The 25,247-nt window shown below is 40.1% G+C and overlaps 1 protein-coding gene across 1 annotated transcript in view; it reads right to left on the reverse strand.

Annotated features, from left to right (window-relative positions):
* The window catches only part of adamtsl4 (ADAMTS-like 4), a 46,019-nt gene that overhangs the window by 6,362 nt on the left and 14,410 nt on the right, over positions 1-25,247 (reverse strand). Inside the window, exons 5-12 of the mRNA XM_032557167.1 lie at positions 15,256-15,358; positions 5,367-5,506; positions 4,104-4,308; positions 3,531-3,715; positions 2,088-2,247; positions 1,363-1,623; positions 1,081-1,210; positions 307-511 (exon numbers count right to left, since the gene is read on the reverse strand). Coding sequence (XP_032413058.1) covers positions 307-511; positions 1,081-1,210; positions 1,363-1,623; positions 2,088-2,247; positions 3,531-3,715; positions 4,104-4,308; positions 5,367-5,506; positions 15,256-15,358 — 1,389 coding nt within the window. The remainder of the gene's footprint in view (positions 1-306; positions 512-1,080; positions 1,211-1,362; positions 1,624-2,087; positions 2,248-3,530; positions 3,716-4,103; positions 4,309-5,366; positions 5,507-15,255; positions 15,359-25,247) is intronic.

The raw sequence follows: 25,247 nt of genomic DNA on the forward strand, positions 1-25,247 counted from the left end.
CAAGTTGTTGCTAAGTAACCACAAGTTACTCAACATGTTGTTGCTAAATAACCAAAGAGTTGATGCCACTCATTTTGTTTGGCTGACTGTGAGAGGCTGAGCGGCTAAACTCTTTCCTCTGCCTACATCCCCCAGAATGCTGCGCGGTTCTGGATCGGAGTTCAGTAAAATTATTGAAATTTTATCAGACGCATTATCTGTTGACTTTGATCACGTATCTAACGCAATATATGTTGCTATTGATTTACTGCACAGCCCTACAGGTGACATTAAAGTGAAATTAAAGCTTTGCTTTTGTTGACCCACCGTGCTCCAGTTGGTGCTGACCTCCCAGTGGGAGCAGAGGCGGAGCTGGCAGACCTGCGTGGAGTCAGGTTGGGTGAGGTGGGCGCAGCGCTGAGGGTGGACCATGGTGGAGCGAGACCCAAAGCTCTGCCTGCACTGCAGCTGCCTCTGCTGCACACCCGGCCCACAGGACACGCTGCACTCCGACCATGCACTGGCCTCCCAGCTAACAAACACACAACACACACAGGAAGTGTCTGAACATTGTACCTTTAACTTGAAGAAATTACAACTTTTGTATGAAGAACACTTATTTTTACATGTTTTATTTTAGTCTGCATAACTTGTGAGAAGATTGTTTTAAAATTTATCATAAAATGACAATAAATACATTGACGTATGTGGTTGTAACATAATAAAATGTGAAATAAAAGTGTGAATAATTTTGCAAAGCACTATATACAGCACAAGTATCAAACTCGAGACGCAGGGGCCAAATCTGGCCCACCATAACTGTTTATGTGGCCCTCTAAATACTACAGGGCTGCATAACAGAACCAAACAGTTGTGTGCTTAAATATTATTTTAGCAATCAAATCAAAGCAGTTTTGTCTGTATCATGCCAAGTTACATTAATGTGAAAAGATGTTAAATATTATTTAATTTTAAGAAATACTCATCAGACCAGTCCTTTTTAATCTTGTTGTGTCCCAAAATGAAAATGAGTTTGACGCGCCTGACATAGAGCAACAATCTAACTCTAAATAATATTTTAAAAATCTTAATTTTGCTTACAAAGGAGGGCAGGGTTGTGTGTTACAGGACTCCTCCTGTGCAGTAGGTTTGGCTGCAGAGTCACAGTTTCCCTCTGCAACTTCTTCCTCTGTGTGTCGGTTCACACATATTACGTCTCTGTGCTGAGAACCTGCTCAGAGAGAAAGAATAAGAATAAATCAGGATTTATTCTTAATTGCTCTTGCACTTGCATACAACAACCTGAGGAGGGAGACATTGTATAATCCAAATAATTATAAAGAACCAGGCAGATGTGTGTAAACTGTAAATGAGATTATCTACCTCTGCCACAAGTCGCAGAGCACTCGGTGAGGGTGCCTCTCTTCCACACAAACGGCAGCTGGGTGTCCGGCGGCAGGTCAGTCCGAGGGGGGATCCGAGCATTTCTATTGGGCGCGGATCCCCGAGGGCGCGTCCTGTCAGGTGACCAGCGATCAAAGGACGGAGGAGGGAAGGCAGGCGACGAGGCCGAGGAGGATGACAAGGAGTGGAGAGAAGGATCTGACACAGGAGGAGGGTTTTCTGCTGAAACTGTGAGGGAACCTGGGACAAAAGATAAACAAAGATAAATAAGGAATGGCAGGAAAGGTGGAGGAGAAGTTAGAAAGTACTGTAGATATATAGAGGGAAAGAAATGTGAGAGATAAAGTGTGTGAGGAAAAAAGCTAAACACGCTGAAATATGTAGAATAAGAGGAAGGCGACATGAGTCAGTGGATAATGAAATCACGATGAGGTCAGGGTCTCATGATGGCAAACATGTTGGGCTGATAGCCTCACATCTGGGTCAAGGGCAAACAGATACATGAAAACACCCTGGGACTAGAATCCCACCCACACGGCCCACAGCCTCGCCCGTCCTAATCCAAAGAGGCATCAATCAGAGCTCACAGCGACGCTGCCTTGAGTAATTTGGAAAAAATGACTCCCTATGATGCTCTGTTAGATTTAAACTGTGTCTCAGTTACTGAAAAGAAGAGTATATAAGTTAAAAGCAGTTCGTCTTACCGCGAAGCGGGGCCCTCACTGGCTCCCGCTCCCTCACTCTCTCCCTGGGTGACTCTCTGGGCGTCTCGTTCTCCGGCAGCCTCTCCTTGTCTCCATCTTTGTTCTCCACCGGGATGTAAAACTCGTAGTCGACGCCGGGGTTATCCTTCTGGTAAATTATCTGGATATGAGAACAAACATGGCAAACACAGAAACGTGTGTGTCAGCGATGCCCTGCCCAGGATTTCAACGTGATGCTGCAAACCCTGTAGCTCCACTTCAGCAGTTACTCTAATTATAGATTTAATCAGCAGAAACTGTAAAGCAACTTCATCTGACATATTTGGCAGCAGACTTTGATGTGAATAAATAAAGCTATTGGAATGAAATGAGCTCTGGAGTTTATTGAAATCTCTGGGTGAGGCTGTTAATATTGAGCCCTGGGCAGTATGATGTGGTTTTAGGCTAAGCCTTAATGTAGCTGCCTGTAAGCTGTCGTAATGCTAAAACTTGGCTGTCCGGACCCTCAGCAAATGAGCATCACACAATCTTTTTAATGCTATATCTCAGGAGCAGTAGCCCCTAAATCACTTTAATTACCCTTCTTCCTCCATTTTTAGTCATCTACCTCTACTATTATTTATTACCGAGCAAAAAAAGAGCAAAAACTGCATGCCTGGTCAAATATACTATGACTTCTGTTCTGTGTGCTTAGTTCTTTCTCTAAGGGAATCAACTCCATCCTGCTGCATCCACAAACCTTCATCTGTATGTAATCTGCATCTTTTCACCTTATTTTCTTACTTAAAGGGACGGTATTATGTATTTTTCAGGCAAATAGTGCCATTTATTGCACAATCAAGTAACTGTTACCCTCAGTTGTTACAAAACTGTTATATATACCAAATATGACTTATAAGAAATTTGACTTTGTGATTTAACGCTTTGAAATTGGGCCTGTTTCTCTAAAAACTCCTGCTCTTTCTGAAACTCTGCCTCCATAAAATTCCCACAACAGCGCTCCTCTATGAAACATTTAAAGTTAAGATGTCTAAGATCTCTGTTCTGTTGTTAAGATGATGCTGATTAATGTTGTATGAAGGTAAAATACTGACAGCTGTTTATACCTCTGAAGAACCCCACTTCAAAAACATCTTTCGAAGGAAAATTGCACATAAACACAATTTTTATTTGTAAAGTTTATTTTAGAAAAGTTTTGAGTATTTGATATTAAAGTTCTTATTTTGGTCATGAATTTGTTTAATCATATAAAGATACAAACGTTGTGGTTTTGAATCCTCCTCTTCTGGATAAGATTGCTAGAATTGTTTCTCCAGGGCACTAATATCAGCAAAATTTTATTTCAGAAGCTTTCAGTCTGCTTGAGCTCCTGTCACAGCAGTGGCCTGCTCTGTGTTTATTTGCAGGGTTGAAATAAATGCCTTCCTGTGCTTCAGTGCTTACATAAAGCTGCAGCTGTGTTGTGGTGGGTCCCCGCGCCCTCAGGGACTCGCCTTTCTCTTCCTCCCCCTCCGCCTGTGCTCTGGGTTGGGTGTAGGTAAAAGTAGTCCCACCTGCCTGGTAATCTCCTGGAGCGTCAACAGCCCAGCCCCCGTTCACCACGGACGCCCCGGTGCCGCTCCTTATCGCTGGGGGAAAAGACGCGGGAAATGGCAGATAGATTCAGGAGAAAATTTACTTTTTGCATTTAGAGCCCAGTGAAGCCTGGCCAAGTCCTAGAAGCCCCTTCCTCTGTTCAAACACACTCCCAGACAGACAAACAGGAGGCGGCAGAGACAAACATACACACACTTCACTGATTCCTTACAACTCCAGCAATACAAGCTGTACTTGGCCTAAATCTGCAATACCACAAACTCTTAAATGAAGCCAGCACACACATGATCGCAGGCCAAAGCTGCACTTTGCCCGCCAACACTTCACTTATAACTGGATCTGCAGCCAGTCTGGGGAATCAAATCTCAAGACGCACAGGGGTGAGTGTGTGTAGGAATTTGTTTGTCTGTTAGATCTCACCCAGGTAGTTGGGGCTCGCTCGTCTCTCCGTGATGGTAATGAATGTGGCTCCCGGCGGGATGTCCACGATCTTGTGGTAGCCGAGGGGAACGGTGCCATTTGGTAAGCTTCCAGTTACCTTTCGACAGGAGCGGTCCCGCCCGCCGCACACTCCGCACTTGTCGATCACAGCACTGGAACCCAGAATGCCATCACAACCTTCAGTCTGGTGGAAGACAGTGGGGAAAATAGTTTCAGACAAGTGACACTGGAGGAAGTGCTTGTGAAAGGGGGACCTAATATGCAAAATTTTCCACTTTTGCATACTCCCACTTGGGTCTCAACTGCTTGTAAAAGTGGTGCTTAAAAAAACACCAAGTCGTTTTTGTGGCAACTGGTTAATTTTAGTGTTTTTCGGTACCTAGAAAATTACCTGTTTTAAAAGCCTCATGACTGTTAAATCACATTTGTTGGGCACTGTGCTGTTATTTAGCAACCCCAGCCAAACCCAGCCCTGTTACCTAGCAACCTAAGTGGAGCTCCAGCACGTTTGGTCGCTGGTTTTACTGCTGAATGAGTTGTAAAACGGCTGGTAAAATCTGTTTCGTTGTTAACTTACCATCCAGAAACCACATGTTGTATCCTTGTTGGTTGTGCAGGAGGCCCTACTACTGCTTTTCAAAGATATGCGGTTGTATAATTGCGCATCTGTTTCCAGCCATTTTCACATGCGAGTGTAAATGCGGAGTTGGGTGGTGCATGGTCAGGAGCAACTTATTTGGATTTAAAGTGGCTTGAGGAACTAAAACATCTCATTCTGAAAGAAGCTCAAAATAGGCAGAATGGACCAGACTAAAATAACAATGATTTTGTGCAAAAAAAAGCAATGGACATGTTTTCTATAGCCCATATTCCTATTCAACCTGTTCAATAAAGTACAATAGATAACCTTTAACAAATCACATTCAATTTTAGTGTTTATTGCACTGTTAGTTGTGTAAATTGGTAATTAACACTTGCAAGATTCCTGCCAGATGCAGAGAAGTGGAATGAGGGTGAAATCAGAGAGTGGGAGTGTAAATGAGAGAGAAGACACAGAGAAAAGAGGCCCTTGAAGAGGGCTGTCTGATTCTGAATGGCAGGCTTAAACCAGCATCCAGATGTGAGGCAGACATTTTAGGACAGCCAGGTTCTGGTTTACTGCAACCACGGCGAGACAGTTGGGTATCACGTTCCGACACCTGAAAAACAATCTTCCACGCACAAACAGCGGAATTAACTCACCAGACATTGTCCCTCCACACACACGTCGTTGGCACTAGTGTTGAAGCAGGGGGTGCCGTCTCTGACGCGCTCCGCCAGGCGAACATAAAACCGATAACCGACAGGTCTGCAGGTCAGCTCACACTGCTTCTCCAAACCAGCTGCAACACACAAGCAGATATCACCACATTTTACATTCAAGGAACTTATTAATGTTTTGTAGTGTTATGATCATAAGTTTGATTGGATTTGTATTTCAATGTTTTTTTTTACTAATAAAAGCATAAACGTGGTGTGGATTTGGGCAGTATTTCTACTGAGCCCCTTTTATCCAGATACGCATAAATAAAATCCAGTACAGTCAACTGCTCTGTGAGTTAAAAAACTGACACTGCCTATCAAGCTTAACAAATCCCCAAAGTAAATCTGACCTAAGTATTCTGAAAAACCGAAGAGGAACAAAAAACCTGGTAGAAACACATTTGTATTTGCAGTGATAGACTTTTGTTTTGGGGCAAGAATGAGAAATTTAAAAATTATGTTGCACTTTCCATTTATTTTACAATGATCAACTACTTTGTGCTGATCTATCAAAAGAAATCAGAATAAATCTAATTGAAGTTTGTGGATTCAAGGTTACGAAATGTGGAGACGTTCAAGAGGAACACTGCAAAAACACAGAATGTTACCAAGTACTTTTGCTCTAGTTTCTAGCATCTTAGTGCTCTTGAAGTAAAACAAATCTGATGTACAAGTAACTTTTCAGCAACATACAGGAGCTTATTTTAAGGTAATAATTTCTTCATGTTCTTAATAATATAAACTAGTAATAAAAAGTATTAGTTCCACTGGCAAATTTTTTTCACTTATGGGAAAAATGTCTTCTTATAAGTGAAATAATCTGCTTGTGGAACTTGTACTTGTTTTGCAATATACAGGAATTTTTGATGTACAAAAGCTCCTATTTCTTACCGAAAAGTTTCTTGTAAGTTCGTTTTGTCTTATTTCAAGTGTACTAAGATATTTGAACTGGAAACTAGAATAAAAATACTTGGTAAGACGTTTTTACAGAGTGTTATTACTTTTTCTTTTTATATTCTTAGACAAGACAATGTAGAAAAACTCCATTAGAGTCATAAATGCCTTCGACTGCAAGCCAGGAAAGTGAGAGTTGACCATATAACCTTCAGAAAGCCAGATATTGATCACTGACTCCCGGCGCTGCGCTGCTCCCCAGCAGAAACATACATATTCACAGGAGAGTTGTAAACATAAGGGTGGATTTATGAGTTCAGCTGAAAGCAGAGGGGGCTCAAAGAAAAGGGAAGGAGGCAGGAATCAAAGAACGGAGCACAGCTCAAGGTTAGGGAGGAAATAAAAGCCCTTCAGTGACAAGAGAGAAGGTTGACTGTGAGTATGGAGGACCCCACAGGGAAAGAAGCAATGCAAGCAAATAATATGGAGATATTTTTTACGCTGTGACAGATCTGGTTCTATGTTCCCCAAAGCATTTACCACAAACGTGTGATGAATGCCACACGTCTTGTCCCAGTTTTCATAGAAGATGTGGAAATATTTCTTCAAAAAGAACATTAAAGAACGGACAGGAAAGGGCAGCGAGTGGCTAAAAATGATGGCTATTTTCTTTAAGGGAAGATATCAGGGAGTGTAACGGGTGCTAAAGTCCTCATGCAGGGAGAGCAGATGTGTGTGTGGACAGAGCTGTGATTATGTTGCAAGAAATACTGCTCCAGACGCAAACTCGCCGCATGAGTCACGAGTCATAGATTAAGCTAGCGGTGGGAGGAAGGCGCGTCTCTGCTTCTGAGTGTGACCTCTGACTGTTTTGGGGTATATTTCTTACAAACAACGACACAAATGCAAACACTATCCCAACATCAGTTTGCAAAGTTTGCAAAGAGCATCATTCAAAGCAGCTCTGGAAACCACTTGTTGGAAAACTGTTTTTACTTCAGACACATAAAATCACCTCTGTAATAAGTTTGTAATGTCTTTGAGAGAGCTTCACCATGAAAACAGAACGCCTGCCATCCTGAATAGTCATCAGCCACAAGGCGGTTAAAGTTTCCATCTTCTTTAAAGTCAGACGTTCAAAAGAGTTAGCTGGGAGCAAAGTGTAAAGGGCAAATACCTGACCTCGGCTTTCACCTTGTAAGGTTGAAGGATCTCCATGTGCTTCCACACAATCTCCTAACTTCTTGATATTTCTTAAATCAGCAGAAGACTTTGAAAAGGTGTAATACCAGTGTAATACTACAGCTGTACCTAAATGTTTTGAGACTTAAAGGAAACTTTACTGCTTTTGTTTTATGGGAACAGGTTGCCATGGACAGTGATCAAATCGGGTATTAGTAATAGTACATCTAAGACCTAATTTGGAGTGTGACTAAGCAATGGAACAAGAGGAAATGCTGAGATAATTTTGATGTGCTCAGGGGAAACTTTTAACGAGGACAGAGCGGATGTCACTCGGTTGAACTGCTGTGAAGAGGGCACAACAGAAAATCCAGGAAGTGTCATGAATGTCACCCAAAAAAGATTCAGCTGAGGGACTGGTTTGCCACCAGTGCAGAGCTTGACCAAAATTGGCAGTTGTGACCGTTTCTGCACAGACAGTGAGGCTAAGAGGCTAACTGGGTAACAAAGAATAAACTTTTTTCCAAATAAAACACAAAAGAGAGACAGTAATGCTACAGAAAATACCAGGATTGGACTGCAGAGTCCAGAATATGGTAAAGTTGTTTTCTCTGAAGATGCCCCCTTAAGTCATCTGGAAAAACATTTCACCGGTGAAGAAAAGATTAATGCCTCTGTGAGTTATGCTGACAGTGAAGCATCCTGTTGCAATTCATATGTAGGGTTGAGCATGAAGATGAAAGATAGAGTGATTTTATCTTTCGGTGAGTCCAGTCACTTATCCAAAACAACATGATTTATTAGGCAAAGGAAAAGTAAAGCTAGGTCGACTTTAACGAAATCTGGAACAAATCCTTCAAGAGATGTCCTTACAATATGACCAGAACTTCTGCAAGGTAAAGTGGACACACTAAATGATGAAACTGAAGCAAAGTGTGCTTCAAAATGTACGCAGTCGAGCTACTACAACTTTAAATTCTTTTACATTGTTTCCAGTTGAACTATAAATATGTCATAAGAAAAATTCCACACATTTTAAGATATTTGTTTTACAAGCTGTTTTTCAACCCAGCCCTAAAAGTGCCCTGCGTGTTTTAGACGTTTCCCTGCTTTAACTCACCTGACTCATGCAAAAATCCTGTAAATCAGTTATCGACTGAAATTAGGTGCGCTGAAGCAAAGAGACACCTAAAACATTCAGGGCAGTGTGCCTTAAGGACCAGGGTTGGAAAGCAACTGCTTCACCTCACAAACCAACCATTTTAGCAGGAATGAGAACATTTTTATGCACAACTAGAGTCATGAATAGGGATATAAATACTTTAACAGCAGGAGTAAGTCAAACAGGATTTCATTCAGTATTTTATTGTTTTATTTCTTTGCAAAGGACACCGTTCATTACTAAACAAGATCTGAACGGTTTTCCGGAAAAAATCTATTGGCATAAAGATGAGTCCTGCTGTTACTCATTACCAGAAACACAAAAGTTACGACCCACAGCACAGATGAATCCTTGACTTAAAGCTGGGTCAACAGTTTTTCCAGCCTCAGACTATTAAGTTAATTAAGAAGTGTGTTTAGACTAAGTGGAAGTGGGAAGGAGGTCATGCACAGAGGCAATGTACCTGGATCGGATGTTCATAATCACACTACTTCATAAAACAAAAACATGGGCTGTAACAGGACCATCAGGTGGCTTGTAAACACACTCCGAAAAGGAAGTGTTGATTCAGCACATGTAAACATTTCCTTTAAGGTACTTAAACAGCGCAGTGACAGGATTACGAGTGAAACGATTCAAATGTACAACCGGGGCTGGAATGACAACAATTTCATACCAAAATATAAACAAAAAATAAAATCTCAAACTCCCTGGAGACATCTGTGAAGCAAAAACAATGCCACTTCCAAAATATATTCAGTGTTGGTAAATAGATGAAATTCAGAAACCCAGTTGCACTCACAAACACACACATTTATCAGCAGGCAACTTGGGGTGAAGAGCTGATCAACATGCGATAGGAAGAAGCTGGAATCTAACCTTCAACCTACCAAATGCGAGACCAACTGAGCCACAGTCGCCAAAGATTATGTCTCAACTATTAACCTAAGAATTAGAGAAACTTGTCATATTGTAGTTTTTAAGGTAGTCCGACACATGATAAATAACAGAAAACAAAAACACTCACATTTTGTGGTTTCATAAGTAGAATTTTGAATAATAAATTATCCAGTTCAGGTTTTAGATTCTGAACTGAACATGATCAAGTGAAGGACTCTGATGGTTTCGTCTTTCTGACACCTACAGTGCATCTCTCCTAGTCTCACACATCTTGAGACATGATTAAAACAAATCAAACGCTGGAGTCATGAAGGATGTCGTTAGAGACACCACCGCTGCTCTGGTTCATTTACGGAGATGTTTTTATTCTGATCATTACTCTAATGAAACCTGGACTTTGTAAACAGAGGCGATTGGCTTTGTATCCTCTGAAGTGCAGAAAAGATACAGGAAGAGGGATAGCTGATGCTTGTTCCCTCCATCCATCTGTAATAGTTGTAGACCTTTAAACCCGAAGCTGCTGCAAAATGAGTAAGGTTGTCTCTCGCAATCTCCATCTCTTCAAATCATGCTTAACCAAATCTCAACTTCTATTCTCATTTAACTTTTTTCCTCAAGCTTCATCTGTAACTCGTCTCGTCTTCCCTCGTTTCCTCTGATTTTCCACCATCCTTCTGTCCCTCTCTCAGTTTAGTGTGCAGAAGGTGAAATACATGTTGTCTAAGTGTACTTCCCCGCTACCAGTCCATCTAAACAAACTCCAGCAGAAAGAGAGAAAGAGCGATGCAGCTGGACAGGAAGAGAGGAGAATGGGTGTCCAGAGATGGGACAGGGACTGGAAAAAGAGGTGATGTCAAAGTAAAACAACACCTGGGCAAGCAGTGGTGACAAAAGCCCTAAAGAATGAGGGAATATTAATCAGAGATGCCATTTCTAAGTAGATTTAGTGCACTAATGCAAAGATCCAGTCAGCACCAACTATAAAACACTCAATCTACCTCGTCAGACTGACAACGGGAGGCTCAATGTGAAAGGTTTGGGCTCGGGCCAGTCTTCACAAGCTAAACACGATTCACTTTGGAGACAGTAAAAAAATCGTTCCATGCTCAAATCCAGTGACGCTGCCAGTTCTTTATCCAGTAGATCCACTAAACATACTTGATGGCTTGTTTTATTCAAAGACTCTCATAGTAATACGTTACAAAAAACGCCTCAATATTAGAGCTTGCCATCTTTCCCAACCGCTGCTCAGTCATCTTTTCGTTCCAGCAGGCTTTAAAGGGACAATTCAGATTTTTGAAGGAGGTTCTGTGGAGTAGTTACCAGTAGTTAGTGCCTTAGCTGTCACATACAGATGTTTTCTCAAAGTTTTTAGCAGGTAGACATTTTCACTCAAGAAGGCTAATTTTAACCAAATTGAGCAACTCTAACTCACATGATCTACAGTTATATTAGATTATTGATTAGATTAGCATATTGTGTTTGAAATGGCTCACACCAACATGAAATGTTTGAGTTTAAGTGGTTTTACAGGCACTAATCAGTCTGACTAACTGTTAGCTTTCCTTTGGTAAGATTTGTTTTTATCACTTGAACAAAGCGTCTGTCTGCAGAAAGTAAGATACTGACCACTCATGACTATTCCACAGTACCCAGGTTCAAGAAATAAATGGTTGGTCTAGTACCATAATTATCTAAGTCCTATTTATCAAAATAGGCTAATATGGATTTTATATTCTGTTTTGTCAGATGTTGATTTTCAATGTCCTCAGTTAATAATATTGAACTGATTTAAGATCTAATTTAAATTTTAACCATTCTTTTCCTTTTCTACACTCAGATGAACGGTTAATATCTCAAAGTTACTTGGTTTAACAAGCAAAACACATTTTCTTTGTAGCAAAATTTGGTCATTGACAGAAAGTGAGTATAAAAGGAGTTTAAGTAAAAAAAAAAAGTCAAGTTCTGAATCAAGACTATTTTAAGGGAACACATGGTCTGACAAAACATAAAAAATGAGGAGCACCTTTACACTTTTATTCAGTTTTTAATAAGGGAAAAGAGTAATTTGTTCAACAAAACCGACAATAAAAGTTGGTTTTGGATCACAGCGATGTTCTTACAACATTTATTGTCAGACTGTTGAACTAGTGCAGGGAATAAAACAGATTTATTTATTCTTATTGCGCCACCAGATCATTGCCAGATTACTTGCTATTTATTACAATCATGCATTTGCCATGACCAGATTTACACAGAGCATCAAACACTCATTCTGCCAAAATGACTCTGACATCCAGTGACATGGATCTCTGTGCCAAAACCTTCTGGCACAGAGCTACTGGGAGTTGACGCTTTCCATTGTCATTCCTGCTTGCCTGAGGAAATATCTGCCTTTAAAGTCTAAATCTTCCACTCTTCCTGGACAAAAAACCTAAAGTAACATCTGGCCTTTGTTTAAAATGGGAAATAGTACAATCTGCATTCAGTCCTGCGTCAAATGACTCCGCAGTAGCCGGGGGAATTCATTAGCTGGAGTTCAGCTTGCAAACCATGTGTAGGCACCAGGATGACAATACAAAACCTGGAATGTAGAATATGCGAATCATTCAGCTTATTTTAATGCTAAAAAACAACAATAAACAAACAGGCACACATCTGGTAAAATGCTAACTTTGTTAGTGTGAGGAACAGGTAGCGTAGAGAGCGTTTATTGCTGCTTTTTTCCATGAAAACAGTTTCTTTCTGCAGCCTGGAATGAGACTGGAGGGAGCCATGAGCCTGATATGCAGCAGTCCTGCAAGATGGAAAACTAAGATACGTGGCTGACACTTAATAAAACACAGAGAGGGAGGACTTAATTGGGTCATTTTGATTCTGATCCACTGCTTACAAAAAATATTGACTGCAGCTCTTCAACTCTAATTATTTAAGCAGCATCGGGTTCCACTTTTTAGCAGAAAATCGTGTTTTTCTTACACACTCTACTGGATATCTGGTTTCAATTTCGTGCAATGCGTTTATTTCAGGGTAGATTGGTGAATGTGTTTTATGTTATGACAGAGCAGAACCAAAACCGAAGCTGTGTATGTAAAAGCTGAGCTTCTGAGTCTCTGCTCTTACGGTGTTTGTGTGTTCACAGCTTCGGCTTTACTGATACAGTAAAATCCCAAACGACCGACACACAAACACACACGTGCAAACTATTTTCCCACATTTTATCCCAGGTTCACACAGCTATCCACATGCAGAACGCCCTCGCCAGTACGCCCATGATGTAAATACACAGGAGATCATGCACATGCTTTATAAGCCTAATGACAAACACAACTGAGATCATCTCACAGCTGTGTTTTACTCTCCCCTCCCCCTCCTGCATTTCTTATAATCTTTCTATTCACTCTTCGTTTTTTTCCCCTAAAATTCCTGAAATATCTATAAAAAATGTTCTCTGTCTCTTGTTTCTTTTCCTCCAGCATTGCAAAAAAAAAAAAAAAAAAAAGACATGTATAGAAATCTGAATCAGGACCCACTTTGACTCTTGCAAAGTTTTTTATACACAGTTGTGTTGTGTTTACTCAATCCATCTTTTTATCACCTCTGACCATCTTTGCTGCTAAAAAAGAACTAAACCAACACCATGACACAGATACCCTCATATGAGAGTTCTGCATATTTCAACGCTGCATATTCTTCTAACTCAGACTGGTTGGAATCCATGGACATCAACTTTCAAGCTTTGAAATAGATTTGTTATTGACTTTAGGTCTGGGCTTTGATTAGGCCATTTTTAGGCTTGTTCTGCTATGGAAGTCTCGAATAGGCTCCAACTATTTTCTCTTCCTTGTTTGTACCGAAGCCAAGCATCTCACAGCATGATTCTGCTACCACCATGTCTCAACCCAGTGATTGTGACAAAATTATAAAAATATACAACTCTGGAAAAACTTAAGAGACTACTTAAAATTATCAGTTTTTCTGATTTTACTTTTTGAGTAAAATGAACTTTGTTCTTTTATTCTATGAATTACTGACAACATGTCTCCAAAATTCCAAGGAAAAATTTTGTATTTATTTATTTCAGATCTCAAGTAATGCAAAGAAAACAAGCTCTTATTCATTTAGTTACAACAATGCTAATGTTTTAACTAAAGAAGAGTTCAGAAATCAACATCTGGTGGAATAACCATGAGGTTTTCAATGGAGTTCAATGCAGTGGTCTCTTAATTTTTTCCAGAGCTGTATATTGCGGTAGACATGTGATCAGAATCAATAGAAAATACAACTGATAGAATATTTAATAATAGCTGAACTCTGATTTGGAACCGCACAGCATTATGGGGGATGTAGGCAGAGGAATGACGTCTGCCGCTCAACCTCTGACCAACAGCTAAGCAAAGGTTGGTGGCATCAACTCACTCACTCTCTCTTTGGTTACCTAGCAACAACCTGTTGAGTGACGTGCGGAGCAGCAGTTTCAGGTTGACCCAACATACTTTGGCATAATTCACTTTTTGAAGTAATGCAGAGGTTCCCCAGACTCATGCACACAAATGTAAATTTTTACGAAAGGCATATTTGATGCACTGACTCGCACAGGAAGCTGCTCGGTAGGACAGCGTACACATGGAAGTGTTTTGTATGAGACACTGAGATGATAATGCCGAGATTCAACGCAACCAGTCACAAAAAGAAGTGTAGCGTGTCTGCTGCTCTCTGTGACAACAAGCTCATCAAATTGTTGGTATTCATTCAGAATGTGGGAAATAAAGGAATTTGACATGAGAAATGTAGGCTTAACTATAAAATATCAACCATTGTCGGACAGAGTGTTCAGACACTGCACGGTCCACAGAATACACACAGTAGGCCTTAGTATGTTGGAGCAGTTTCATGTTTTGCACCTGTGTCTCATATGTGCATGTCACTAGATTGGCAGTACATTGGATATTTAATACAAAAAACTCTACTTAATAATTATTAACATCTGAAACAAACCAGTTGCTTGACCTTATTTAGGGTTATCAGGATAAAGGGTGCTGCAGAGAAATGTGTGCCACAGTTTAGAGAGACTATTTTCATGAAAACAAAAAAAAAGCATCTTGTGTTGGCCTTTCACCTAAAATCCCCCTGTCTGCGGCTACAAAGTCACAAAGCATCAAAAGGTTCAGGCAGTACTTCTTTTAACAGACTGCTTGTAAAACCAAAACCGAGCAACTTCTAAGTTGCCCCAATTTTGCTTGCACTAGTCGTGTGACACACACATCTCATCACTGCTCTCGTGCTCTTTATCTCACGCTGCAGGAATCTGCGTCCTCCATCAGAGCAGGGAGGAGACGTTTGGCAGGAGAAGCGGGCAGAGAGGGAGAGATGTTGGACAAACAAAAGGAAAAAGAAAAGAAGCAAAGTATTTTGTGCAAAGAACAGAAGTAGGTTGAGCTCCAATCATTTGCTTTTCTTGTCTACTCCCTTTGCTGTCAATGCTGCGTGGAGAAGTGGGGGATGCCGGAGGGGCTGGGCATGAGAGGATGAATTCCAACTCACATTCATTAGAGAGAAATTTGAACCTCCTCAAGCTTACATTTTACTCTCTCCCTTGCGGTGCCAGTTAATTCTCCCTATAAACCTCTTACCGAATTAAAGCAGGGAAACTCTTTAACAACTGTGCGAGTGTGTTAACTCGGTGCTCACCTTCAGTGAAAGGCTCCCAGTTGTAGAGGCGACCCATGAACTCCTGGTTGTTAAAGGCCGTGCACTGCTCTGCTCTGGAGTCCAACGCACCTCCTCCACACACCTGGAGGGTCAAAACACAAAGACAGAGAGGAGGGGGAAGTCAAATAATTTAGTGCCACACACTGAACCAGTATGCGTAGCTACCAAAGAAAAGGCCGTTTCTCTACTGGTCTCCAGAGAAGTCGTGGTGGAGCGGATCGAGTGGCAAGGAAAAAACATCTAATAATGAAACTGGAGAATTAACTGGAGGCCTTGGAGGTAGGCACAAACACACCATGATTTTACACACATGCAGCCTGCATGCTGCTTTGGCCAGCAGCGAGCGCATTCACAACATATGGAAGTGATAGATTTTCTTGGAACGGCTGCTCCCATAAATCTGCTGGGAGGGAATGACTGTGTGAGCGCGTGCAGGGGCTTGCGTGTGTGTGCATGAGAAACCGGCGCTCATTCAAGAAGTCCTCATGGAGCCGTGGAGTTTCAGGATACCTGCTCATAAACAACAGCTGAAAAATTAGGCTGACACGAATCTGCCGGACTGTAATTCCTCGTTTCCACTTAGCGGTACTGTGCAGGCTGGTGCGGTTCCATACGCTACTCTGTCAGTTTCCTTTGTAAAAGCGACCCATACCACACCGTTGCTGGGCCCCCTTAAGCTGTAGGTCCACACAACAAGGGTAAGGTACAGCTACAGTGCACCACTGGCGCAACACAATCCAGTAAATTGATTGGGGAATAGAAATACATCACTGTTTGCGACAAGAACAAGATATGGTGCGTCACGTTTGTCGTTGCACCAAGATGATGCCATGATAGTAATTTGGGTTTAATCCCATCTGCCCAGTGAGACGCTGAATACACTGGAGCTCTAAAAAATGCTCATTAAGCTTTTCTATCGTCAAACCACACAAGGTAGCTTAGAACATTTATCATGAACAATTGCCGTACATTTTTCTTCAAAGCAGAAAAGGCTGGGCAATAAATAAATAATATATATCACCATAGATACGTGATCAATATAAATAGAAAGTACATCTGATACAAAGTTCAATAATTTCAAGCTTTCACGGCCAGTAAAGAAAGGCTAGTGGCATTAACTATCTCACTCACTGGTTACTTAGCAATGACTTGCTGAGTGACTTGTGGTTACCTAGCAACGACCTGTTGAGTACCTTGTGCAGCAGCAGTTTCAGGTTTCACCGCTGTGCCTCATGACTGCTTAAAAATAATAAAAAATCGGGTCAGAGTGAATGGAAAAGATTCGCACAACAACTCAAAAGGAAACTGCAGATAAAATAGGAAAGTCACATCAACAGTTTGGTAGTATTTCAGATATTTAAAATAAAAAACTAATCAATAAATATTGATAAACATTTACATATGAAATGCTTATATTGTGATATATTATTCCAACCATATCGCCCAGGCATACAAGGAGACTTTCTTACAGAACTTTGATGTGGTATTAAGCGAAAGTTTTGAATATTTCACCAGTGAAGACATATTCAGGTAGTACCGTGGGAAGCCAAAATCGTTGGCTTCAACGCAGACACACACACATTGGCATATCGCACACAAACATCTCAGATTTCTTTGCACCTCTAATCTCTGTCAACTATGAAATCTTCTTGTCTTTAACTCCTCTCCGTCTTTGATTTGTTCCCTTTTTTTCTTGCCCCCCACCTCTTAACTCACACAGCTGTCGCAAACAGCTGGAAATTTCTAAGCTATCCGTCGTGCAGGGACAAGAGAAAGAGAATTATCGAGTCTCTACATACATGATCATTCACAGACGAAACGGGTCCACAGTTCCCATGTGAACCAGCTACAAAGTGTAGCCAAAAAAACTCTCGTGGGTAAAACACTAGAATGTGTACTCGCTGACACTCGGCGCGCTGGATTCATCCCTCTCACAGGAGTGTTTGTCTGGAGGAATATATGTGGCTAATGTGTCTCATACCTTCAGCTGTTCTTCCAATGTGTGAAATGAACTCCAGAAACTTTACATAGAAAGGTCTGCGAGAGACTAATTCTGCAGAAATAGACTGATTTCTGTGCAGGATATGTGTCACAGCTCAGTTAACAAAGCGAGTCTGACTAAAGCCAGAAGTGAACCCGGATCCTTCAGGGTCAGCACATGTATGTGACCTGATGTATCAAAGAATCGTGTAAATCTGCCATGGTGCAAGCGGTAAATGTGGTTTGTGATGCTTGTAAATATTTCTGCAGGACATAAACATGCAGAGACACATTTAATGCTGGATAGTGTCTCATGGCAAGTTTGAGTGCTTGCAGCAGCAAACACAATAAAGAAACAAAAGCTTTAAACAGGCATGCAGCTGTGCAATGCTGCGACGTGTTGAAAACCCGAAAAACAGCCTCCACAATAGGCACAGAATCAATGTAAAAGAAAAGGAGGAATGCAAGAAGACTCAAGTGTGTGCAGTCATGCAGATGATGACAGAAGCGCAATAGTTTGAATAGACCCCCACCCCCAGAAGAGTTTAGGGTGTGCAAAAACATCAGGAGGCTAATGGCGAGAATGGAGGGACGAAGGAGGGACGGTGAAGGGAGAGTATAAACAGATTCACTTCAGTGTCATGGTACTGCAGGAGAATCTGTGTTATTGCAAAGACATGTATGCTGGGAGTAAAGGGCGAGGGGGGTCTTTATTTATGCTAAGGAGAGCATGAACAGACAGAGAGGAGTGGGGTGCAGGGTAAAGGTACTTACTGAGGCAGATAGCGGGGCCCCTGAAGGCGAGCACCGCTTCCACAAACCAAATGCTTCGGTTCACAGTGTTAAAGAAAGTGATCTGTATTTATAGCCACACTGAACAAGGTTCTCTGAGCACTTCAGAAAGATTTATTGAAGCTTGTCAAAGTGAGAGTATGACACAAACTCTCCAGAAATGTTTTTTTTTTTTTTATATATTAGGCAAACCTATCTTTAAAAATAAATCTTAACCTACGAACAGAAATCCATAAAAAAAAGTATATTCCACTGCAGGAATTACATATTGAATCCCTTTCTTCAGGTTTTGGTCCCACATCCATTATCCATAAACTGTTTCCTTTAACCAAAATAAAACCAATTCAAAGTCTTTCTTTTTTAGTAACCTGAGTTGATCACATCAAGGCTCTGAAGACTGTGACCACTTTTGTTATGGTTTACTATAAATCACATGATCTGCTGATTGTCCTTCATAATCCTCCTTTATCTGAGCAATTTGGAGGTGTTTGCATTTGTCTCCAGCTTGGGGAGCGCAACACATATCTGTGTGCACAAGCAGCTTGAACATGGCCCTACACGAATGATTGCTAATTTTAGTAGCTCGGGGACCAACATCATCATCAGATGTTGCAAGACGTTATTTGAAGCACCGTCTTTCTGTTTCAAACTGTTTGAGGACCAATATGTGCAGGTGTACACAAACATCCCATAATAAAGGAGATACTACTGCTGCTAATCATGGCTGCACTCTGAACCTAGAAATGCATGATGAACCATCACAATGCACCACAGACGTTTTGGGCATGCTCAGAAGAGTTAGGGGAACTCTCGTGACTCTGCCTGCATACTGATGAGCAAAGTACCTTTTTAATTTGCCAGGGATGACCTCTTTAAGACACCACTGAGATCACAAGCTGGCTATATTTATGTTTACATTGTGCTGTGGTTTTTGTGGAGTTTGTGGGACGCAGGCAAAAATGTAAGTTTAGTCAACATAGCTAAAACATAAAGTCTTACTAAGAATTTTGTGTCCACTTTCTAGTGCAAATACAACTCTTAAGAGACCACTTAAAATGAACAGTTTCTCTGATTTTACTTTTTATAGGTATAAGCTTGAGTGAAATGAACATTGTTCTTTTATTTTATGAACTACTGACAATATGTCTCCGAAATTCCAAGCAAAAATTTAGTATTTATTTGCAGAAAATGAGAAATGGTCAAAATAACGGAAAAGATGCAGCGCTTTCAGACCTCAGATAATGCAAAGAAAACAAGTTCATATTCATTTTGAAATAACAATACTAATATTTTAACTCAGGAAGAGTTCAGAAATCAGTATTTGGTGGAATAACCAGGAGGTTTTCAATGAGGTTCAGCGCAGTGGGCTCTTCATTTTTCCCAGATCTGTGTCAGTATGTTTGAGATAAGACAGACCTTAACAAACAAAAAGATATTAGTCCTACTCTCTGACAAATTATTATAACTAGTACTTTTTCATCAATATTAAGGAATTATTGACTTAAAACAAGCTATTATATCTTGCTGAAAAGCTACTTGTAAGTCAGTACATTTGAAATAAGTTAAACCTAAGACATGTGCAGTAGAAACTAAACCAGAAAACCTGGTAAGATTTTGTGTTTTTGCAAAAGACAGTGGACAACATCAGATTGAGTTTGGATCAGGAACATATAATTGTCTTTAATGGCACCAGCAGGTGCAACCAGAGCATCTTGCTTTATGTCAATATGCAAGGCAAGAAAAATGGTTTGGAAGACCTACTTTAATTTTTCCCCTCAACTATCCACAACATGTAGAAGAGGGAGGCAGCACCTCCTCCACATCTGTCCCAGTTGGAGTTTATAAGATAAATCTCAGATAATTACAGCTCAGACACGTTTAACTGTAGCAACTCTCCAGAAAACTTAAGTTAGAAATATTGGGTTTGATTTAGGCAAAACCTTATGAGAACCTTCTGAGTTTATTGTCAAATAAACTTAAAGATCATAAATTGAGCCTTAGCAGAACGCAAACGAATAAAATTATGAGAAGCAGGAAGTTTCAACTTACTCAGACAAAGATTGTTTCCCAGTTTAAGTTTGACAAATACTATAAAAGGTCAAGAAGACAGTATGATGAATGTTTTCTGGTAAAACTAGACAAATAGAAACCACTAGATATCAGCTGCTCAGTTGGGAAGCAGGGAGAACCCTATATTCCAGCAGACAGGAGCCGTATTTCATAGCCTCAGAGCAGATTAGATCAAAAGTAACAAGAGATGAGGTAAAAAGTGTAAAACTGTCTGTTTCTGCGGCGACTGGAGGTGAATGAATGAACGTGTAGGGCAACGGAGAGCAGGTGAAAGGAACGTGAAAGCAGCTGGTGAGAGAGTGAATGTTAAAGATGGTTTTTACTGACGGGGAGTCTGCGATATACACCAGCCTGTGAAGAAGAGCGGGGGATATGAACTGGCCTAGGTTGCACAAATACATCCCCACATGCAGCACACATATAAACACAAAGGCTCCTGAAGACACACAGCACTCCGATGTGAAATACAAACACCAAGTAAAAAGAAAAACAGACAGTAGTGTGACGGCTTTTGAAGAAAAGCAGGGACACGCTGCTGTGACCCTGCTTGGTTCTTCACAAACCGAAGCCGTCCACATCTGGTTACATCACCTCAGCACCACATACAGGTTAAGGCTGGCTGATCATTCCTCAAGGATTTCTGCAGACAAAACAACTGACCGCAGGTCCCTGGAGTCATAAATCATCAGGCGACAGCACTAATCTCTGCTTGCAAGCACAAAAATCCAGGATATTTTAATACAAAGTCAGTTTTTAACATTCTGTCTGGCTAATCTTGAACCGGCGGCCCGGTGTCTGTAATCTCCAGAGGAACCACCCAGCCTTCAGCCTCGACCCGAACAGGATGTCAGGACTTCTTGAGAAGATAAATGACACATCGATCAACATGTAAACAATCAGAAGAGAAAGGAAGTGGAAGGAAATGTCACTGTTGTTCACAGGAGATGGAAAAAAGTCTAGAATTTCTTAAATGCTCAAGGAAGTCTGTGAAAATGCAATAAAATGACATATTAAACGTGTATAAATATTTTCCTGCTTAATACAAAAATGTCGGATCAGCTGATTTTAATCACTAATAAAAGTCCTATATTTGGTCTCACCACTGCTTAGACTACATTTTTGTCTAAGGCCAACCAAAACTTTGGAATAATCCAGTTTTCCTGCGTTAGATGTTGATTTTCAGTGAAATGTGTGGAAGTTTTCTCTCGTTTCACTTGTTTTTTTTATTTTTTCCTTGGTGCCTAAAATCCAAACAAACTGAGGGATCCAATACATATGGCAAATAACCAAACCCATAGAAAAATGTCAGAAATGGATGAAATACAGGAGATTAAATAAATTGTGATATATGGGAAGCAGAAAAAGTGAAAAACTAACATTTTTATCATAATATTTAAGTAAACCGCAAACCGAAAACCGTGTTTAAATCTGATTTAAACACTTTTCAGGTTAGCAACTCTTAATAATTACATTGTTAGTAAAAACATACTCTGCCCAGTTTCAGCTAACAGATACACTTTGGTCCTAATTATTTCTATCAACCAGAAAAACTGTTAAGATAGCGCCTCAAATATTTATTTTGACTTGACTTTGAAAGTATTTCTCATTGTTTCGAATTTGTAAAGCTGGTATATTTTAAGAAAGTTGTGACTTTCTAAAGGAATAACCCCAGGAAGACTAGTGTTACAAATTCATCTTTACGCAGTTAAGGTCATGCGTCAATACCACTTGTGCCTGTTGATGCATATTCAACACCAAATCAATTTAGCTTATTTGCATACATGTTAAACTCACTTATATGCATTATATGCGCTATTTCGAAATCAGTAAATCTCTACTTAATTTAGTTTGTCACGGCAAAAACCACAAAGAGCTTGCAGTTGACCAAAGAGCTTTTCAGAATATATGATCAGATACATAATTTATAAAACGAAACCCCAACAAATTATACATCAGGGAGATAAAGTCGTGATTTTAATCCCAGAACTTTCTTCCTGGTCCAGATGTTAAACCAAGGGAAGCTCAGAGAATCAACATGGGGAAACAGATCAGGAGCTCCACCCCGGCTGACAAATTAAGCAGATATATATCATACTGTCTCCCGCTGGACTATTTTTACATCAGTCAAGAGAAAATCAACAAGATTAATCTCTCCTTGCACTTGTTTCCATTCGTTGAGATTCAGAGATAAGGCTGATGTTTACAGCTGTGAAAGTTGTAGCAATCTTATCTTTCTGAATGAACGTATACGAAGAAAGGCAAAAACTTTAAATATTTCTTTAATCTTATAGGCTCTCCAGTGACTGTCAATTAATAGGTTTTATCTATTTAATTGTGCTTAATTTCTTTCAGGTGGGAAATACAAAAACATATAATTTGGAGCTAATAAGGTTAACTTTCTTGTTGAAATAAAGCAGAAAGTCTTTAAAACAGGTGACAGGCGACACAAACCAGGCATAAATGGATGACAAGTCACATGAAAAAAATATTTGCGGGAAACTCAAGCGCACAAGAGCTCATATAAACAGACCGATCAAGCTGCACCTGGTTTTCTTAGAGAAGTGCCTCTACCTCTGCTTGTTAAAGCATTAAAGCAAATAAAGCAGCAGTAAGTTTGAAATTAGTGCGTGCGGTTTGAGTCTAACATATCTGTTTGTCACCTGGTGAAAACAACATTATGGTTGGTTATGAGGAGTGTGCCCGGTAGTCCTAATCATACATTTCCTGAGTGTAATGATAGACTGTGATCAGGCGCGATCACCTGACTCACTGAGGAAGCCTGAAGACACGCAAATGTGTCTCCCGGCTTGGTTACAACACAAACTCTGCAGGTCTCGACTGAGACGGTGAGATCAGAAATCCTGTCTGCTTTAAAGTCAAAAGAGAAACAAGCATAGGTGCAGTCCAAGAGCTGCGTTTCCCATAAACCCGGAGCCTTATTTTGCAATTTTAAGATTAGGGATCCAGATCCAGACCCAAATTACATCAAATTTTCCCTGATTTATGCTCGTTTATGTAATCCTATCCCCAAGACAGACAGAAGATGTGAAAAGTGTACCCTCCTCTGAGGCTTGGCACAGAAACTGATCAGCATGAAATTGGTTACTGTGTTGTGATCCGATCTAAACAGCGCCTACAGTTTTCCTTTTTGGACGTTTAGAGCCAAAACAGCCTCCACAAATCAAAGGGGAGGAGATGGATTTGAAATGAAGCAAAAGTAGATTAGTAGATGACTTAAACAGGAAATCATTAGTTATTGGTTAATGTTTTCAGTCTGCTTCTAATCACTCTTTGGTTGCAGCTTTCCGAATTTGAAGATTTGGGGGGAGAAGTTAGGAAGACAACGTAGCAGTTTCTACGCACTAAATTTTAAAATAAGGCAAAATTAGTATAAATACGGCACATTTTTCTGATTTTTATTGAGTGAAGCAACAAGAAAAAAAGTATTTTTTCACATCACAATTCTGTACAATTTGTTGTTGGTTTATCAAAGAAAATCCACAAAAATCAACTGTATTTGTGGTTGTAACAAGACAATGTGAAAAAGTGAAAGGAGTGCAAATTATTCAATCACATCTACCATTATGCTCCTCTTTTAATGTTAACATTTTAACATTCGATGTTTGCATTTCTTCTAAAACTTCACATCCATTTTATTTCAATCTCATTTATAATCCAATTTAGATAAAACAGTTGCCTTGTTGCTTTCCAGTGCACAATGCTGTGTTACGAATCCAACAGAACCTCTTCCTTGACCGCTGAGCATGCTCACCTTCCCCTTATTAAAACCTCGTTTTGGTCCAGGCGGTGTCATGTCGAGTTCAGCTCAAGCCAAGATGACGGCGAGAGAACATTCACTTAACGAGATCTGAGGCGTACCCCCTACAGCCTCCACCACTTTCTGTGCATGTCTCCTAAGGCTCACAAATCCATCACTACTTGTGTATTTTTTGCCCCCATTCATGCACACAACCCCTCTGCTGTTCCTCCTCTACTCAAAATACATGTTTATGGGAAAATTACAGAATAATTTAGCAAGTTGATGCACATTTCCTAATTTGATGTAGAAAAACTCGTGGTTTTGTCATATAACAGAGATTTTGGAGCCTCCTTGAATCATTTGAAAGTGGTTTAACCTGAAAATCAAAGTTCGCCTGCTGCCTTGAAAATGCAATTTAAGTCAACAAGAAAATTGTTTTGGTTTTAACTCAGTTTTAAAGTTCATGAAGTTGATTTAACAACAAGAGATAAGTTGTTGCTCATTAATCTTGTACCGTGAGTTTTAACTTAATGCTGCAATTTATATAAAATAATTATTTCACAATATGCAAGAAAAAAACTGCATTTCTGCCTTATTTTCACTCACATTATCAAGTTATAACAACTACTTATTTTTATAAGTATACTTTAAAATGATTTAAATTCTTGTTTCAAATTGCATGAACAAAATTTCTGATCTGATAATGAATATTATTAAACGTCACAATGAACTCTGCTCAAAAACATCTAGTGTGAACAGGACATTATCCTCCATCTTTGTAAACTGCCAGTTGCATTAAAATAAACATTTGCCTTAATAAAACAGAAGAGTCAGATCAATGTAACACACTTTCCTCTCACTCGCAGTGCCACACAGGACACAAACATGCCGCTATGCATTCTGGGAAATAGTTCCCACTCCTGTCCTTTTCTTCTTTCTGTTTTTTAAGTGCTAACCTAAAAACTGTAGTTTATTCAACTCTCGGAGGTCGGACAAAAATAATAAAAAGTTAACACAACTTATTACTGTAAGTTTATTTTTCACAGACTCAAACATTTAGGTTCAAAATCTAAAACTCACTAAATTTATTTGAGTTAAAGAGTAGAAGATAGTAGACACAACTAAATGTGGCTCATATGTTTTACAGTGTTGGATCTAAGACCTCAGAATCTCAAGACTGAGGAAAAACATTTTGTAGTTAGCTGGGCCAAAAGAGAATTTTTAAAATTACTGACCAGATTTACTTCATTTTCTGCCTTAGAGATGTTCTTCAGCTGATTAAAGGCTGACTTTGTAATCGTCTTTATCTGTGTCTGGAGGTTCAAGTCTGAGTCCATCACTGCACCCAGCCAGGTCACTCATTTTTAGA

This window comes from Xiphophorus hellerii, chromosome 3 (genome assembly GCF_003331165.1).
Source record: "Xiphophorus hellerii strain 12219 chromosome 3, Xiphophorus_hellerii-4.1, whole genome shotgun sequence".
NCBI lineage: Eukaryota > Metazoa > Chordata > Actinopteri > Cyprinodontiformes > Poeciliidae > Xiphophorus > Xiphophorus hellerii.